At 39.0% G+C, this 19,245-nt stretch overlaps 2 protein-coding genes across 2 annotated transcripts; both read right to left on the bottom strand.

Moving 5' to 3' along the window:
• Positions 1–6,162: 6,162 nt before the first annotated feature.
• Positions 6,163–7,769, bottom strand: LOC112433316 (uncharacterized). Its single transcript, XM_024801563.2, has one exon. It carries the CDS (start codon positions 7,668–7,670, stop codon positions 6,429–6,431), a length of 1,242 nt encoding a protein of 413 aa, XP_024657331.2. The 5' UTR covers positions 7,671–7,769; the 3' UTR covers positions 6,163–6,428.
• A 9,132-nt stretch (positions 7,770–16,901) lies between these two features.
• LOC143417102 (uncharacterized) lies at positions 16,902–18,981 on the bottom strand. Its single transcript, XM_076882731.1, has one exon. The coding sequence runs from the start codon at positions 18,570–18,572 to the stop codon at positions 17,337–17,339; it is 1,236 nt and encodes a 411-aa protein (XP_076738846.1). The 5' UTR covers positions 18,573–18,981; the 3' UTR covers positions 16,902–17,336.
• Positions 18,982–19,245: the final 264 nt, after the last annotated feature.

The following is a 19,245-nucleotide window of genomic DNA, read 5'->3' on the forward strand; positions in this document are numbered from 1 at the left end:
AAATGTGTTTTGATTGCACTGTCATGTCAGAATACTGCTTTCACCTTTACTTTGTGCTACACTCATGTTAATTAATCTTCATAAATTAATGTTTGCAAACACAAAGTATAAAGTTTTCCACTCTGCTATTTGTACCTGCACAATAGATGTGAATAAAACTCAAACCTATACGAGCTCCTTCTCCGTTTCCCTGCAACATTTTGTATAGATCTAACTTTTTGCCACATAAAGAACCTTCTGATGTGTTTACAGTAAATGTATTTGATAGTAGCTTATTTTGTAACTTTTAGTGGGCCTATGCAATGTTCCCTCTAAGCTGCGCACGTGCGCAATTGCGCACTGCTGGCACAGTCTCTGCGCACAGAAATTCTGCTTTGTGCACAAAAAAAGATCTAACCTGAATTGAAATTAAAATTAATACTTTAACAATTCTGTTTTGCAGTGTTGGTCAGTAAGTGACTGGTTGCTCCCATATGGGAACGATGCCACCTTATCCCATAGTCCAGCCAATAATGCGTATATGCGCAGCTAATCAACGTGGTTGACAGGCTATGACAGCGTCCTTATGTGACGCTTTTTTGTTTTTACATTTTCATGGATGGGCTAAAGCAGTTAATTAAAAGTAGTCTAACATAAATGTAAATGCTGTAATTTGATTCTTTTAATAAACCATGAAACTTGGATGGATTCGATGCCGGCGTGACCACAGTGCACACGTCTGATGTCGCTCAGTGGTCCAAGGGATCGCTCAGGGAGTTTGTGTGTTCGCTCAGACACGTGAAAAATTAGAGGGAACACTGGAGTTGACCATGAATTCCTCTATGTGAAGCCATCTATCTGATAGCTGAAGCTTGGCTCAAATTGGGTCATGCAACAGGGCACTTATCCTAAGCACACCAGCAAGTCTACAAAAGTATGGAAAAAGAAAATCAATCAAGGTTTTTCCATTGCCCAGGGAAAGTCCAGATTTTGACCTGATTTAGATGCTGTGGTGGGACTTCAAGAAAAGTGTATATAAATGAATGTCCCAAAAACCCAGCAAATTGGGGCATTGTTGTAAAAATTATGCCAAATCATGGCAAATATTCTGTTGAGCTTAAATACAGAGTTTCCTGTGTCATGAAAGTTGCTCACTTTTTACCTGGTTCGAATTCAAAGTACACATCAAGTCAAGTTGGCTCAAAATGCTCTTGCTCCGCTTCTGTCAAGAGTGCATCAGTAGTCAGTTCTGTGTACTTGGTTTAGCCAAGTATTCTAAAATGCATTTTGTCTGAAACGAAATAGGACATTACTTATTTGCAAAAGCCCTCCAATGTTTTTGGACGTCTCCATTCCCGCTGGTTTAACAGAGAGCTCTCCCTATCAGTTGTCAGCTGACCAAGAGGCTGAGGCTCACCGGAGAGAACACCTGACTCGCACATCACTTTCAAAATCCCTGCTGACTTTTGCCACTTAGTGAAGCACAAATCTTCAAAAATGACACTTCTGTGAAAACAGAAAGGATTAGTGGATATGGATTAAAGGATACGTATATACACTCACACACATACCTCAGGGGCTACACAATAATGAGGCACATTTCCAGCAACAGCATTACGTTTTAAAATAGTAAATATACAGAGTGTAACTTTCTAAAAGTTTATATCCATTGAAATGTCATCTGTAATTAAGAGTATCCATAAACAGTAACAATTTCCAGAACACTTTCTAAAAAAATACATCTATTATTTTTATCTGTAGTAATGCCATTTTATTGCAAATACCTATTAAAACAAAACCGATATTAGAGTTGATGCAATCAAAAGTGACCTATTTCTTTTGATTCTTCTGTGTTGTTTTTCAGAAAAATAACTTTATTTACTATAACTACGTTGGACCGGAAACAAATATGACAGTAAATTAAACAGAAAGAACATGTGCTGTAAGGTCGCTGTAGCAGAAGTCATCTCCACTGAAGCCCCCTCACAGCAGAGGGCCAGTCATGCTGTTTATTAGAATTTGCTAGTTTTCAGTGAGAAAAAACATTTTCATCAAGTTTTAAATCCTTTCGTTGCTCTTTTCGCTGCGATTGTCATAAATTCGTCGTCCTCTTTTCAAGCCTTAGCTCGCTTTTATTTTGAAATATGAGTCTTGTGATCAGAGATGAATCTGTGCTGCATGATGTGCGTAACATCAGAGCGATAAAAGCCAGCTTTGCCTTTCAGTGATTCGCAGTAAGGACATAAATGACCTAAACTGAGACTGAAAAAAGTGCAGTCAGTTAAATGTTAGCTCACCTAACATGTAGCAGTGTTTACATGTAGCCATGTTTGACAGACTCCAGGGCTTTGATACCATAAGATGCCTCATATCCTCACAGACTCATGAGATCACACAGGTGGTCTGACCTGCTCGTGTCACACTGTGCTGTCTGTCTGTCTGTCCGTTGTTTTTCTCCTGCAGTGATGTTATGTAGCAGAAAAACAGTTGGATGCTGGAAAAGTGCAGAGCGATGGGTGACGTGTGGAGAACATCACAGTCTGTGTGTGTTCAACAGCTGTTAGAGCCACACTTTGTCCTTTCTGTGGTATAACTGCTGGATTTATTTTATTCCAACACTTAGAAACTGTCAGCAAAGCAAAACTTCATGATTGGATGATCCTGTGTCACGTCCACAGTGTCAAACGTGCACAGAGACAGTGACACCCACAGAGAAACCCTCAGCTTGGTGTCCATTGCAAATCTGCACCTGTTGTCTTCTTTCTACTTTCTTTGTTGAACTCAGAAACTCGAGACTTGAGATGAAGAAAAATGTTAAATAATGGAATAAAAAAAAGATGATTATTAAAAAAAGTAAAGTAAAATTATATAAATAAATGAGGTGATGATATTTCTGTTTACTTTAGAAGTTATTATACACTGTATGCTGTGATTCTGATCTGGGAAACATTAAAGACATTCATAGCCAGACTGCTGACTTTGTGTTTTTATTCAGTCGCCTAACAGAAGTGCAGTAAGAAACGATTTAGCCCATCCTGATTTCTTAGCTATTTGCATATTTGCCACACTTACGTGTTTCAGATCGTGAAGCAAATTTTTATGATAGATAAAGATGACCAGAGTCAGTGTAAAATAAAGCTTTTACATGTATTGCTGGGAGGTCGGCAGCTCCCTCCACTGCTTGGCCCTCTGTGAAAAACAACTGGGATCCAGCTTCCCTGTGATGCTGAATTATATAAGCGGAAGAAAATAAATAGATAGAAGGATGGATGATTGTATTTTGTGTACAATCGTTGAAGTGTAAAAAGGGTTGGCCCTCCGTGGTGCCCTAAGCAAAGTTTGATTTTTGGGGCCCTTTAATAGTGCCAATAATACTGATTAATGATCACCTACTATAAATGTATTTCATTTTCTAATGTTGATGTTGTTGTGAAAAATGTCATAAAAACAGATAACAAATTTGCAACTTTCATGAAAAATGTTTTCATTAATATTTTAAAAAACCAGCAAAACACCTCCCCCTGCTGGCCACACAGAGAAACAATAGATAAAACCTGAGAGCTGCACAGTTGCAGCAGTGTGGTTTACGTCATTCTGTTGTCAGCCTGTTTTACACATCGGTGGTTTCTTATTGACGTGTAAAAAGATCTGAAATCGTAGTAAATTCAGCTGCTATTGTGGGCTGGGGATGATTTACACTTAACATTTTAATAACTGGGTACTGAATGTCATAGGCCCAATGTTCCCTCTAATTTTTCACGTGTCTGAGCGAACACACAAACTCCCTGAGCGATCCCTTGGACCACTGAGCGACATCAGACGTGTGCACTGTGGTCACGCCGGCATCGAATCCATCCAAGTTTCATGGTTTATTAAAAGAATCAAATTACAGCATTTACATTTATGTTAGACTACTTTTAATTAACTGCTTTAGCCCATTTACCATGAAAATGTAAAAACAAAAAAGCGTCACATAAGGACGCTGTCATAGCCTGTCAACCACGTTGATTAGCTGCGCATATACGCATTATTGGCTGGACTATGGGATAAGGTGGCATCGTTCCCATATGGGAGCAACCAGTCACTTACTGACCAACACTGCAAAACAGAATTGTTAAAGTATTAATTTTAATTTCAATTCAGGTTAGATCTTTTTTTGTGCACAAAGCAGAATTTCTGTGCGCAGAGACTGTGCCAGCAGTGCGCAATTGCGCACGTGCGCAGCTTAGAGGGAACATTGCATAGGCCCACTAAAAGTTACAAAATAAGCTACTATCAAATACATTTACTGTAAACACATCAGAAGGTTCTTTATGTGGCAAAAAGTTAGATCTATACAAAATGTTGCAGGGAAACAGAGAAGGAGCTCGTATAGGTTTGAGTTTTATTCACATCTATTGTGCAGGTACAAATAGCAGAGTGGAAAACTTTATACTTTGTGTTTGCAAACATTAATTTATGAAGATTAATTAACATGAGTGTAGCACAAAGTAAAGGTGAAAGCAGTATTCTGACATGACAGTGCAATCAAAACACATTTTGCCACAACAATCTGTGAATAACTGTAACAAACAACTGTCATTTTAATATTGGACAGACTAGTTGTGCAGCCCTAACCTGAAATATGCTGTTTGTTCTGAATGAAAAACGTTAGTCTTTGGTAAACATTTTAATCCCATTTATAGATGCAATGTGTTATTTCAGTTAAGACTAAATGTTACCACACGTTCCCATCATTAGAGCGCATTTAAAGTGTGGAGAAGTCTGTGAAGGTTCTCAGTCATCCAGGTCATCGTAGTCTAAGGAGCTTGGAAAGAAAAGCGTCTGGACTTCTTTGAGTTACTTGAAGACGTTTCACCTCTCATCCGAGAAGCTTCTTCAGTTCTAAGGGTCAAATGGTGGAGAGTCCAAGCTGTATTGAAGAATTTCTAACTTCATGTAGGCTAAACAGCGGCCTAGAATTAGACTCAAAACCCTGCAGTGCCCAAAATAAAGGGGGCATTAATGTGCCAGATTCTACAGAACACCAGAAATAACTGCTAAGATGGGTCCAACACATCTGAGTTCATGCTGGAGGAACTGTGGGACACACTCTGCCAACCACACTCATATATTGTGGCTCTGCCCTAAACTCTGTGTATTCTGGAGGCAGATATTTGATGCTCTCAAAGACATTTTCCAAGGTAAATATTCCACTAAGTCCTACAGTAGCAGTGTTGGGAAGGATTGCAGAACATATTGACTGCAAAGCCAAAAGTTACCTGCTAAATATATGACTCACTGCAGCCCTAAAATGCATAACTATCAGATGGTTAAAACCAGATATAATCTATGGATCCATGTCTGTCTGATGGAACAAATTACATACTCAGACTACAGAAACAAGTCTTTGAGAAACGGTGGGGACCCATGTTACCTTTACTATTACAATGAAGAACACCACCTAATTTTGTGAGCTCTCTCTCTCTCCACACACACACACACACACACACACACACACACACACACACACACACACACACACACACACACACACACACACACACACACGCACACACACACACACACACACACAGCATGTTATGGCAGCATATTCCGGGTTTTTAGTTCACCATTTATGAGGTTTCAAGAAGAAAATAAAAGACAGATCTGAATGTTTGAAAATGTTTTGGAAAGATTCTGTAAAGATGAGATGAAAAATACTCAAAGGATAAATTTAATTGGTTTATTATTTAGATAAGAATAACAAGCAAGTAAAGGAAGAAACAAGGTAAAATGAAGTAATAATGAAAAAGTTTAACAAGTAAAAGAAGAAACAAGGTAAAATGAAGTAATAATGAAAGAAGTTGAACAAGTAAATGAAGAAACAAGGTAAAATGAAGTAATAATGAAAGAAGTTAAACAAGTAAATGAAGAAACAAGGTAAAATGAAGTAATAATGAAAGAAGTTAAACAAGTAAATGAAGAAACAAGGTAAAATGAAGTAATAATGAAAGAAGTTAAACAAGTAAAAGAAGAAACAAGGTAAAATGAAGTAATAATGAAAGAAGTTAAACAAGTAAAAGAAGAAACAAGGTAAAATGAAGTAATAATGAAAGAAGTTGAACAAGTAAATGAAGAAACAAGGTAAAATGAAGTAATAATGAAAGAAGTTAAACAAGTAAATGAAGAAACAAGGCAAAATGAAGTAATAATGAAAGAAGTTAAACAAGTAAATGAAGAAACAAGGTAAAATGAAGTAATAATGAAAGAAGTTAAACAAGTAAAAGAAGAAAAAAGGCAGAGGAGAGAAAACCCCAACAATCCCCTCTGAGCAAGCACTTGGCGACAGTGGGGAGGAAAAACTGCCTTTAAACGGGCAGAAACCTCCGGCAGAACCAGGCTCAGGAGGGGACAGTCAACTGCCGGGACTGGCTGGGGGGGGTTAACAGAGGTGGAGCAAGACGAGGCTACATCAGGTGAGGAAGCAGTAGCGTCTCTCCTCTGGAACAAGTGGAACCATTTTTTTCTTTTTTTTCATGCACTTTTCCACGAGCGCTTTTTTCTCCACGATGAGATTTCTCAGCTCGTCGATGGTTTCTGCGTTTTTTTTCTTCAAGTTTCTCACATCTTTGTTCCATCTCTTCAAATGTTGCTTCTAGTTCTTCAAGCTTGTCTTTGAGTTGTTTGGATGTTTCCTCCTGTATCAGCTTGTCCTTGTGCATGTCTGCATTTCTCTGTTGGACCTCTTTGTGCTTGTCTTCTAACTGCTTCTTTCTTTTCTTGATTTCTTGATTTTTGTCTTCATGTATTTTGTCTTCTTGTTGTTTTTGTGACTGCATTTGAGTGTGTTCACGCTTCAAGTTATTGAATTCCACCAAACGCCCCTTAACGAGCTCGGAGTTGTTTCTCGCTATCTGATCGATCCTTTTCTGCATCTGTGAGCACCGTTCCTCCAGTTTGTCCCTTTCTTCTTCCACTTTAGTTGCTTTGTCCACCAGCTGATTACAAAACTCTTGCAGTTTTAGATTTTTAGACTGAAAGTCCTGGACGATGCGTTTTCCTTCTTTCAGTCTTTTTTGTTGTTGCTCTTTCTGTTGAAGAAGGTCTTTATTTTGGCGCAGTGTTTCATCCAGGCTTTCTTTCAGCATGCGGTATTTTTCCTGCATGCTCTTCAGTTTGTGCTGCATGTCTTGTTGCTTTTTGTCCTGCTCTTCCTTCTGTTGGAGGAATTTATTCTTTTCTTCCACAGCTTCATGGAGCTGTCTTTGGAGGAGCAGATTTTTTCGGTCCATGTGTTGGAGATCCCGCTGTATCTTATCAGTCATCGTTTTCTTGTCTTGGAGCTGGTTGGTCATTTCTTTTAGTTCTGCGCGCTTTTGCCTGTTTTCTTTAATGAGGTGCACAATCTGCTCTCGGGCCTGAGCAAACTTGATTCCCCAGCCCTCATTAATAATGTTTATGTCCGGCTGGCGCTGTTGTCTTTCTTCCAGCTCTTTATTTTGGGCTTCCATTCGTCTACACTTGTCCTCCAGTTGACGTTTTTCTTCTTCAATTTGTTGCATTTTTTTCTGGAGAAGGTAGTTTTCCTTCCTACTCTCCTCTAATGCCCTTTGGAAGGATGAGATGCCATTTGGGGAAATTGGCTGGCCACGCCAGGAAGGAGAGGCGGCGTAATCTTTTTGAATTGGTTGTTTTTTTCTTGGAAACATGTTGGAGTTTCTATACGATGACTTTGAAGAGCTTTCCAAATGTTTCTGTGGTGAACGTTTTGTATGCTGCAAACACAGATGCTGCTGAAACGAACTAAATCTTGCTGTTTCTCACCCCTATTTAAGGAAAAACATCAAAGGACTTATGACGTTCTATGACATCATCACTCCAATGAGATTGTCACAAGACGTTTTGGAATGGGGTGTTTTTTTTTAAACTGTTTTCAAACTTAACTTAAAATTTCAGTGTTTCCTAGTTGTGGACTATTGGTTAGTCCAGCCGATAAAGAAATTAATTGTCACAAACATCCCTAATATTACATAACAGACGACAGAAAACAAGACAGTTTTTTTTCTAATAGAGGTATAATAAAAGTTTTTTTAATTATCCTACTTTTTATAAAAGAGAACATTTATTAAAGAGTATGTATTTAATTAAAAAACTCTGTTCATCTAAAGCAGGGGTCAACAACCTTTAAGACCCAAAGAGCCATAATTGGCCTATCTGGGGTTGAAAGGCTCGATAAATGCACGGTGTTTCGCCGGGTACACCGGCTTCCGCGAGTGTGATGCTTATTTTGAGCGATGAAAAAATAACAAAATATAATTTTATTTGTATATTGCAAAATCACAATAGTCTTCCAATTTAGAACTACAAGTAAAAAAAAAATCGAGAAGAAAAACGAAAGAAAAATAGAGTATCGCTATTTACCGTCAACTAACAGAGTTCTGTCATGTTCTCGTGACAAAGTGCCAAACTGGCCTCAGTCGTGTTTTTCTTTCTTTCATCTTCTCTTCTTTTGTTGTTTTGTTTGAAGCATTTGTTTAATTGTTGTTTTTTATTGTGTGGAAATAATTTTTCTGAAAATATAGATATAGAGAAATGATATTATATATAGTTCTATATAAAATGTGTACAAAGGAGAAAGTATATAAAAGGGTTTTCTCAGTGGGGGATCTATGCATGAATTATTTTTAAAGACGCGGGGAAAAGGACACTGTACCTGTCGATGCACGTTTCCCAAGACTAAACGAGTCATATCGCTCCATGTTTGCTACTTTTGGTTTTTGGTTTTCTCCCGCAGAGTAAGAGCATCGCAGGAGCTCCTGAAGTCAAACGACGCCTCCCAGCACTCATTTATTAAAACGGAGTCGATGCCAAAAGTCTTAAACGTTAGAATCAAAGCAACAGCTGTGAACTCAGTCATGGTGTCATGTGCAGCCTTCATCTTACTGTCACTACTTTTTCATTTTAGGGTACGTGAGGTAAAGCGTCCGTCGATGTAGCTTGACTGTACAAAATTATTTTTCTACGTTATTAACAAAACAGAGCAGAGACTGATGCTGCTCCTGTCTGACCCCCTTGTGTATGGCACGTGTGTGTGTGTGTGTGTGTGTGTGTGTGTGTGTGTGTGTGTGTGTGTGTGTGTGTGTGTGTGTGTGTAGGAGCGGCAGTCGCTGTGTGAGTGTGATATCACATCTGCATCACTCAAGCGTAGGCGGGCCCGCGTCAGACAACAATAAACAAAAAGCAGAAAAAGGCCAACAGTAAAAACTCAGACTCCAGCATGAGCTCCTTCCTGCTGCTTAACCAATCACCTTCCTCCATATCATCACTGCTCCCTCCCTCCTCCTCTCTCCATCCTACACCACCTTTGTTATTTAACACCGACCCCCCCAATCTGATAATCAGACAAATTCCCAAACACCTGACTTCACTGTGTCGACACCGTTCCTGACTATTTCTGACCTCAGGTCAGCTCTGCTATTATCCTCACATTAAGGGTTCGTTCACCTGCCTGCAGATGATCTGTGAGCTCGTCGGTTGTAAATTAAACTCTAAGCACACTGAGGGTAACCGGGAGGCGTTCAGGGCCTGCAGTGCAGAGCTGCAACATGACAAAAAGGGATGGGGGCTCAGATCTCCTGAACAGGGTGGAAACAACACGGTGGGTTTGTGCTGTTTGTGATTCCTGCTCCGTCACTCTGGTGGAGACGACTGCAGCTCAGCAGCGCTCCCTGCTGATCCTCTGATGAAGATGTCAACAGTATGTAAACTGAGCTGATGTGCTGCTGTTTGAGCCCACGTGGTAGCGTACGTCCAGTATGGGAGAACTTAGTCACCGGTGCTGTCTTTGCTTGTGCTCTAGCTTTAGCCTGTTTGATTGTTTGTTTTCTATTTTATTACTGCCTAAAAGGGGAGGTGGGGGAAACACATGCCTGACTTCTCCTGTCAGAGGTTTTGTAAGCTCACTGGAAGGGAAACGTGCACAATGTAAATCATAAAACAACTGACTGGGGCTGTGCTGCAGGTGGATCAGTGCTGTGGACAGTAGCTGTGGAAAAGAGACTGGACAAAGACTCTCAGCCTTAAATACAGGACAGAGGATGATCCGATCATCTTTCAGCTAACAGTGTCGAGCAGAAGGACGGCCGGCTGATGCGTCCGTACGAACCCTTTTGTACTCACTCCTGTGTATAAGGAGGCGGCGAGGGGTTGTGTAGTTAACCTCAGGACCACACAGCTACAGCAGAGGAGAGAACACAAACGAGTCCTTTCATTCGGCTCTGTTCTTTCTCCTTGTCTGTTTTATAAGCTAACACTAGAGGGCGCCATTGTGGCACATTCAGCGCTCACTCTGAGGTCACTGGACAGAGAAGAAAATACCAAACTGGGAGACGGATGGAGACGAAACATCTGGAAGATCAGAACTGTACATTTTTAAGTGTAAGAAAAAAAAAACAGACAAAATATTTGTAAATATTAAGTTTCTTGTTTATTTATACATCCGGCCCTGTATGCTTCAGGAAAAACTGAACAGGATGGAGGTGGACCCCTGCCTGGTGGCTTGGATCTCCGACTACCTCACCGACAGACCACAGTACGCCAGGCTGAAGGACATCACGTCTGACACTGTGGTCAGCAGCACAGGAGCACCACAGGGAACTGTGCTGTCCCCTCTTCTCTTCACCCTGTACACCTCTGACTTCTCTACAACTCTGAATTATGCCATATTCAGAAGTTTGCAGATGACACGGCCATCATGGGGTGTATCTGGGATGATCAGGAAGAGGAGTACAGAAGTCTGGTGAGGAACTTTGTCGCATGGAGTCACACAAACCACCTGCAACTCAACACCTCAAAGACTAAGGAACTGGTTGTGGACTTCGGGAGGTCCAGAGAAGGTCCACTGCCGGTTCAGATAGAGGGGGAGGAGGTGGAGGTGGTCAATAAGTACAAGTACCTCAGGCTGTGGGTGGACAATAAACTGGACTGGTCATGCAACACAGAGCACCTGTATAAAAAAGCCCAAAGCCGACTGTACTTCCTCAGGAGGCTGAGGTCTTTTAACATCTGCAGGAAGCTCCTGAGGATGTTTTACCAGTCAGTGGTTGCTGGAGTACTTTTCTATGCTGTGGTGTGCTGGGGGAGCAGCACAGCAAAGAAGGACTCATCCAGGCTGGAGAAACTGATCAGGAAGGCGGGCTCTGTGGTCGGCATGAAGCTGGACACTCTGGTGACAGTGGCAGAGAAAAGGACATTAAAGAAACTGCTGGACATTATGAACAATGCTGGGCATCCTCTGCACACGGCCATTAACAACCAGAAGAGTCTGTTCAGTGACAGGTTGCTTCTCTCAAAGACAAGAACCAACAGACTTAAAAACTCCTTTGTCCCACACGCCATCAAACTGTTTAACTCCTCTCTGGAGGGGAGAGGGAGGGGAAACAGGAGGACAAAGGAGGGGGGAACAACTAAGCTGTAGTGCCTCTTCACCTCACTGTACAATACCTTTGTGCAATACTTTTGTAAATAGTCAATGGTGCAATAGACCTCAATACTTGAAATGTGCAATTCACTTGTATTTTTATTTTTATTCCTATTTATTCTATTTATCCCCTTCGTATATTTTATTTATATTTGTCTCTATATTTATATATATATATATATCTATATAACATTCTGTAACTGTAACTTCTGTCGGTGCTGTGCTTTTTTGGAAACCGAATTTCCCAGAGGAACCCACCCGAGGGATTAATAAAGTTCTATCTTATCTTATCTTATTTTATGTTTTGTTTGTTTGTTTTTTGGAGTGAATGAATGATATGCTTATTTTGTGATGACAAAAGACAACAGGTGCAGTTTGTAATGAGAAGAAAAAAATGGCCGTTAGCTAGAGGTTTCAAATGAGTTCATCCTTACCACCGATCAGTTTTGTCTTTGTTTTTTCAACATTTATTTTATTTTTGTCATAACGTTGATCGTTATCATGTGACCATCCTGTAGCAGGAAGGTCGCTGTAGCAGAAGTCATCTCCACTGAAGCCCCCTCACAGCAGAGGGCCAGTCATGCTGTTTATTAGGATTTGCTAGTTTTCAGTGAGAAAAAACATTTTCATCAAGTTTTAAATCCTTTCGTTGCTCTTTTCTCTGCGATTGTCATAAAATCGTCGTCCTCTTTTCAAGCCTTAGCTCGCTTTTATTTTGAAATATGAGTCTTGTGATCAGAGATGAATCTGTGCTGCATGATGTGCGTAACATCAGAGCGATAAAAGCCAGCTTTGCCTTTCAGTGATTCGCAGTAAGGACATAAATGACCTAAACTGAGACTGAAAAAAGTGCAGTCAGTTAAATGTTAGCTCACCTAACATGTAGCAGTGTTTACATGTAGCCATGTTTGACAGACTCCAGGGCTTTGATACCATAAGATGCCTCATATCCTCACAGATTCATGAGATCACACAGGTGGTCTGACCTGCTCGTGTCACACTGTGCTGTCTGTCTGTCTGTCCGTTGTTTTTCTCCTGCAGTGATGTTATGTAGCAGAAAAACAGTTGGATGCTGGAAAAGTGCAGAGCGATGGGTGACGTGTGGAGAACATCACAGTCTGTGTGTGTTCAACAGCTGTTAGAGCCACACTTTGTCCTTTCTGTGGTATAACTGCTGGATTTATTTTATTCCAACACTTAGAAACTGTCAGCAAAGCAAAACATGATGATTGGATGATCCTGTGTCACGTCCACAGTGTCAAACGTGCACAGAGACAGTGACACCCACAGAGAAACCCTCAGCTTGGTGTCCATTGCAAATCTGCACCTGTTGTCTTCTTTCTACTTTCTTTGTTGAACTCAGAAACTCGAGACTTGAGATGAAGAAAAATGTTAAATAATGGAATAAAAAAAAGATGATTATTAAAAAAAGTAAAGTAAAATTATATAAATAAATGAGGTGATGATATTTCTGTTTACTTTAGAAGTTATTATACACTGTATGCTGTGATTCTGATCTGGGAAACATTAAAGACATTCATAGCCAGACTGCTGACTTTGTGTTTTTATTCAGTCGCCTAACAGAAGTGCAGTAAGAAACGATTTAGCCCATCCTGATTTCTTAGCTATTTGCATATTTGCCACACTTACGTGTTTCAGATCGTGAAGCAAATTTTTATGATAGATAAAGATGACCAGAGTCAGTGTAAAATAAAGCTTTTACCTGTATTGCTGGGAGGTCGGCAGCTCCCTCCACTGCTTGGCCCTCTGTGAAAAACAACTGGGATCCAGCTTCCCTGTGATGCTGAATTATATAAGCGGAAGAAAATAAATAGATAGAAGGATGGATGATTGTATTTTGTGTACAATCGTTGAAGTGTAAAAAGGGTTGGCCCTCCGTGGTGCCCTAAGCAAAGTTTGATTTTTGGAGCCCTTTAATAGTGCCAATAATACTGATTAATGATCACCTACTATAAATGTATTTCATTTTCTAATGTTGATGTTGTTGTGAAAAATGTCATAAAAACAGATAACAAATTTGCAACTTTCATGAAAAATGTTTTCATTAATATTTTAAAAAACCAGCAAAACACCTCCCCCTGCTGGCCACACAGAGAAACAATAGATAAAACCTGAGAGCTGCACAGTTGCAGCAGTGTGGTTTACGTCATTGTGTTGTCAGCCTGTTTTACACATCGGTGGTTTCTTATTGACGTGTAAAAAGATCTGAAATCGTAGTAAATTCAGCTGCTATTGTGGGCTGGGGATGATTTACACTTAACATTTTAATAACTGGGTACTGAATGTCAGAGGCCCAATGTTCCCTCTAATTTTTCACGTGTCTGAGCGAACACACAAACTCCCTGAGCGATCCCTTGGACCACTGAGCGACATCAGACGTGTGCACTGTGGTCACGCCGGCATCGAATCCATCCAAGTTTCATGGTTTATTAAAAGAATCAAATTACAGCATTTACATTTATGTTAGACTACTTTTAATTAACTGCTTTAGCCCATTTACCATGAAAATGTAAAAACAAAAACGCGTCACATAAGGACGCTGTCATAGCCTGTCAACCACGTTGATTAGCTGCGCATATACGCATTATTGGCTGGACTATGGGATAAGGTGGCATCGTTCCCATATGGGAGCAACCAGTCACTTACTGACCAACACTGCAAAACAGAATTGTTAAAGTATTAATTTTAATTTCAATTCAGGTTAGATCTTTTTTTGTGCACAAAGCAGAATTTCTGTGCGCAGAGACTGTGCCAGCAGTGCGCAATTGCGCACGTGCGCAGCTTAGAGGGAACATTGCATAGGCCCACTAAAAGTTACAAAATAAGCTACTATCAAATACATTTACTGTAAACACATCAGAAGGTTCTTTATGTGGCAAAAAGTTAGATCTATACAAAATGTTGCAGGGAAACGGAGAAGGAGCTCGTATAGGTTTGAGTTTTATTCACATCTGTTGTGCAGGTACAAATAGCAGAGTGGAAAACTTTATACTTTGTGTTTGCAAACATTAATTTATGAAGATTAATTAACATGAGTGTAGCACAAAGTAAAGGTGAAAGCAGTATTCTGACATGACAGTGCAATCAAAACACATTTTGCCACAACAATCTGTGAATAATTGTAACAAACAACTGTCATTTTAATATTGGACAAACTAGTTGTGCAGCCCTAACCTGAAATATGCTGTTTGTTCTGAATGAAAAACGTTAGTCTTTGGTAAACATTTTAATCCCATTTATAGATGCAATGTGTTATTTCAGTTAAGACTAAATGTTACCACACGTTCCCATCATTAGAGCGCATTTAAAGTGTGGAGAAGTCTGTGAAGGTTCTCAGTCATCCAGGTCATCGTAGTCTAAGGAGCTTGGAAAGAAAAGCGTCTGGACTTCTTTGAGTTACTTGAAGACGTTTCACCTCTCATCCGAGAAGCTTCTTCAGTTCTAAGGGTCAAATGGTGGAGAGTCCAAGCTGTATTGAAGAATTTCTAACTTCATGTAGGCTAAACAGCGGCCTAGAATTAGACTCAAAACCCTGCAGTGCCCAAAATAAAGGGGGCATTAATGTGCCAGATTCTACAGAACACCAGAAATAACTGCTAAGATGGGTCCAACACATCTGAGTTCATGCTGGAGGAACTGTGGGACACACTCTGCCAACCACACTCATATATTGTGGCTCTGCCCTAAACTCTGTGTATTCTGGAGGCAGATATTTGATGCTCTCAAAGACATTTTCCAAGGTAAATATTCCACTAAGTCCTACAGCAGCAGTGTTGGGAAGGATTGCAGAACATATTGACTGCAAAGCCAAAAGTTACCTGCTAAATATATGACTCACTGCAGCCCTAAAATGCATAACTATCAGATGGTTAAAACCAGATATAATCTATGGATCCATGTCTGTCTGATGGAACAAATTACATACTCAGACTACAGAAACAAGTCTTTGAGAAACGGTGAGGACTCATATTGCCTTTCCTATTACAATGAAGAACACCACCTAGTTTTGTGAGCTCTCTCTCTCTCCACACACACACACACACACACACACACACACACACACACACACACACACACACACACACACACACACACACACACACACACACACACACACACACACAGCATGTTATGGCAGTTTCAGCTGAAACTATGTTTCAAACCATAATCCGGGTTTTTAGTTCACCATTTATGAGGTTTCAAGAAGAAAATAAAAGACAGATCTGAATGTTTGAAAATGTTTTGGAAAGATTCTGTAAAGATGAGATGAAAAATACTCAAAGGATAAATTTAATTGGTTTATTATTTAGATAAGAATAACAAGCAAATAAAGGAAGAAACAAGGTAAAATGAAGTAATAATGAAAGAAGTTAAACAAGTAAATGAAGAAACAAGGTAAAATGAAGTAATAATGAAAGAAGTTAAACAAGTAAATGAAGAAACAAGGTAAAATGAAGTAATAATGAAAGAAGTTAAACAAGTAAATGAAGAAACAAGGTAAAATGAAGTAATAATGAAAGGAGTTAAACAAGTAAATGAAGAAAAAAGGTAAAATGAAGTAATAATGAAAGGAGTTAAACAAGTAAATGAAGAAACAAGGTAAAATGAAGTAATAATGAAAGGAGTTAAACAAGTAAATGAAGAAACAAGGTAAAATGAAGTAATAATGAAAGAAGTTAAACAAGTAAATGAAGAAACAAGGTAAAATGAAGTAATAATGAAAGAAGTTAAACAAGTAAATGAAGAAACAAGGTAAAATGAAGTAATAATGAAAGAAGTTAAACAAGTAAATGAAGAAACAAGGTAAAATGAAGTAATAATGAAAGAAGTTAAGTAAATGAAGAAACAAGGTAAAATGAAGTAATAATGAAAGAAGTTGAACAAGTAAATGAAGAAACAAGGTAAAATGATGTAATAATGAAAGAAGTTGAACAAGTAAATGAAGAAACAAGGTAAAATGAAGTAATAATGAAAGAAGTTAAACAAGTAAATGAAGAAACAAGGTAAAATGAAGTAATAATGAAAGAAGTTGAACAAGTAAATGAAGAAACAAGGTAAAATGAAGTAATAATGAAAGAAGTTGAACAAGTAAATGAAGAAACAAGGTAAAATGAAGTAATAATGAAAGAAGTTAAACAAGTAAATGAAGAAACAAGGTAAAATGAAGTAATAATGAAAGAAGTTGAACAAGTAAATGAAGAAACAAGGTAAAATGAAGTAATAATGAAAGAAGTTGAACAAGTAAATGAAGGAACAAGGTAAAATGAAGTAATAATGAAAGAAGTTAAGTAAATGAAGAAACAAGGTAAAATGAAGTAATAATGAAAGAAGTTGAACAAGTAAATGAAGAAACAAGGTAAAATGAAGTAATAATGAAAGAAGTTAAACAAGTAAATGAAGAAACAAGGTAAAATGAAGTAATAATGAAAGGAGTTAAACAAGTAAATGAAGAAACAAGGTAAAATGAAGTAATAATGAAAGAAGTTAAACAAGTAAATGAAGAAAAAAGGTAAAATGAAGTAATAATGAAAGAAGTTAAACAAGTAAATGAAGAAACAAGGTAAAATGAAGTAATAATGAAAGGAGTTAAACAAGTAAATGAAGAAACAAGGTAAAATGAAGTAACAATGAAAGAAGTTAAACAAGTAAATGAAGAAAAAAGGTAAAATGAAGAAATAAGGAAAGAAGTTAGGAGAGAAAACCCCAACAATCCCCTCTGAGCAAGCACTTGGCGACAGTGGGGAGGAAAAACTGCCTTTAAACGGGCAGAAACCTCCGGCAGAACCAGGCTCAGGAGGGGACAGTCAACTGCCGGGACTGGCTGGGGGGGGGGGGGGGGGGGGGGTTAACAGAGGTGGAGCAAGACGAGGCTACATCAGGTGAGGAAGCAGTAGCGTCTCTCCTCTGGAACAAGTGGAACCATTTTTTCTTTTTTTTCATGCACTTTTCCACGAGCGCTTTTTTCTGCAGGATGAGATTTCTCAGCTCGTCGATGGTTTCTGCGTTTTTTTTCTTCAAGTTTCTCACATCTTTGTTCCACCTCTTCCAATGCTGCTTGTTGTTCTTCAAGCTTGTCTTTGAGTTGTTTGGATGTTTCCTCCTGTATCAGCTTGTCCTTGTGCATGTCTGCATTTTTCTGTTGGACCTCTTTGTGCTTGTCTTTTAACTGCTTCTTTCTTTTCTTGATTTCTTGATTTTTGTCTTCATGTATTTTGTCTTCTTGTTGTTTTTGTGACTGCATTTGAGTGTGTTCACTCTTCAAGTTATTGAATTCCACCAAACGCCCCTTAACGAGCTCGGAGTTGTTTCTCGCTATCTGATCGATCCTTTTCTGCATCTGTGAGCAGCGTTTCTCCAGTTTGTCCCTTTCTTCTTCCACTTTAGTTGCTTTGTCCTCCAGCTGATTACAAAACTCTTGCAGTTTTAGATTTTTAGACTGAAAGTCCTGGACGATGCGTTTTCCTTCTTTCAGTCTTTTTTGTTGTTGCTCTTTCTGTTGAAGAAGGTCTTTATTTTGGCGCAGTGTTTCATCCAGGCTTTCTTTCAGCATGCGGTATTTTTCCTGCATGCTCTTCAGTTTGTGCTGCATGTCTTGTTGCTTTTTGTCCTGCTCTTCCTTCTGTTGGAGGAATTTATTCTTTTCTTCCACAGCTTCATGGAGCTGTCTTTGGAGGAGCAGATTTTTTCGGTCCATGTGGTGGAGATCCCGTTGTATCTTATCAGTCATCGTTTTCTTGTCTTGGAGCTGGTTGGTCATTTCTTTTAGTTCTGCGCGCTTTTGCCTGTTTTCTTTATTGAGGTGCACAATCTGCTCTCGGGCCTGAGCAAACTTGATTCCCCAGCCCTCATTAATAATGTTTATGTCCGGCTGGCGCTGTTGTCTTTCTTCCAGCTCTTTATTTTGGGCTTCCATTCGTCTACACTTGTCCTCCAGTTGATGTTTTTCTTCTTCAATTTGTTGCATTTTTTTCTGGAGAAGGTAGTTTTCCTTCCTACTCTCCTCTAATGCCCTTTGGAAGGATGAGATGCCATTTGGGGAAATTGGCTGGCCACGCCAGGAAGGAGAGGCGGCGTAATCTTTTTGAATTGGTTGTTTTTTTCTTGGAAACATGTTGGAGTTTCTATACGATGACTTTGAAGAGCTTTCCAAATGTTTCTGTGGTGAACGTTTTGTAGGCTGCAAACACAGATGCTGCTGAAACGAACTAAATCTTGCTGTTTCTCACCCCTATTTAAGGAAAAACATCAAAGGACTTATGACGTTCTATGACATCATCACTCCAATGAGATTGTCACAAGACGTTTTGGAATGGGGTGTTTTTTTTTAAACTGTTTTCAAACTTAACTTAAAATTTCAGTGTTTCCTAGTTGTGGACTATTGGTTAGTCCAGCCGATAAAGAAATTAATTGTCACAAACATCCCTAATATTACATAACAGACAACAGAAAACAAGACAGTTTTTTTTCTAATAGAGGTATAATAAAAGTTTTTTTAATTATCCTACTTTTTATAAAAGAGAACATTTATTAAAGAGTATGTATTTAATTAAAAAACTCTGTTCATCTAAAGCAGGGGTCAACAACCTTTAAGACCCAAAGAGCCATAATTGGCCTATCTGGGGTTGAAAGGCTCGATAAATGCACGGCGTTTCGCCGGATACACCGGCTTCCGCGAGTGTGATGCTTATTTTGAGCGATGAAAAAATAACAAAATATAATTTTATTTGTATAATGCAAAATCACAATAAGCTTCCAATTTAGAACTACAAGTAAAAAAAAAAATC

The sequence above is a fragment of the Maylandia zebra genome, linkage group LG3 (genome assembly GCF_041146795.1).
Source record: "Maylandia zebra isolate NMK-2024a linkage group LG3, Mzebra_GT3a, whole genome shotgun sequence".
Taxonomy (NCBI): domain Eukaryota; kingdom Metazoa; phylum Chordata; class Actinopteri; order Cichliformes; family Cichlidae; genus Maylandia; species Maylandia zebra.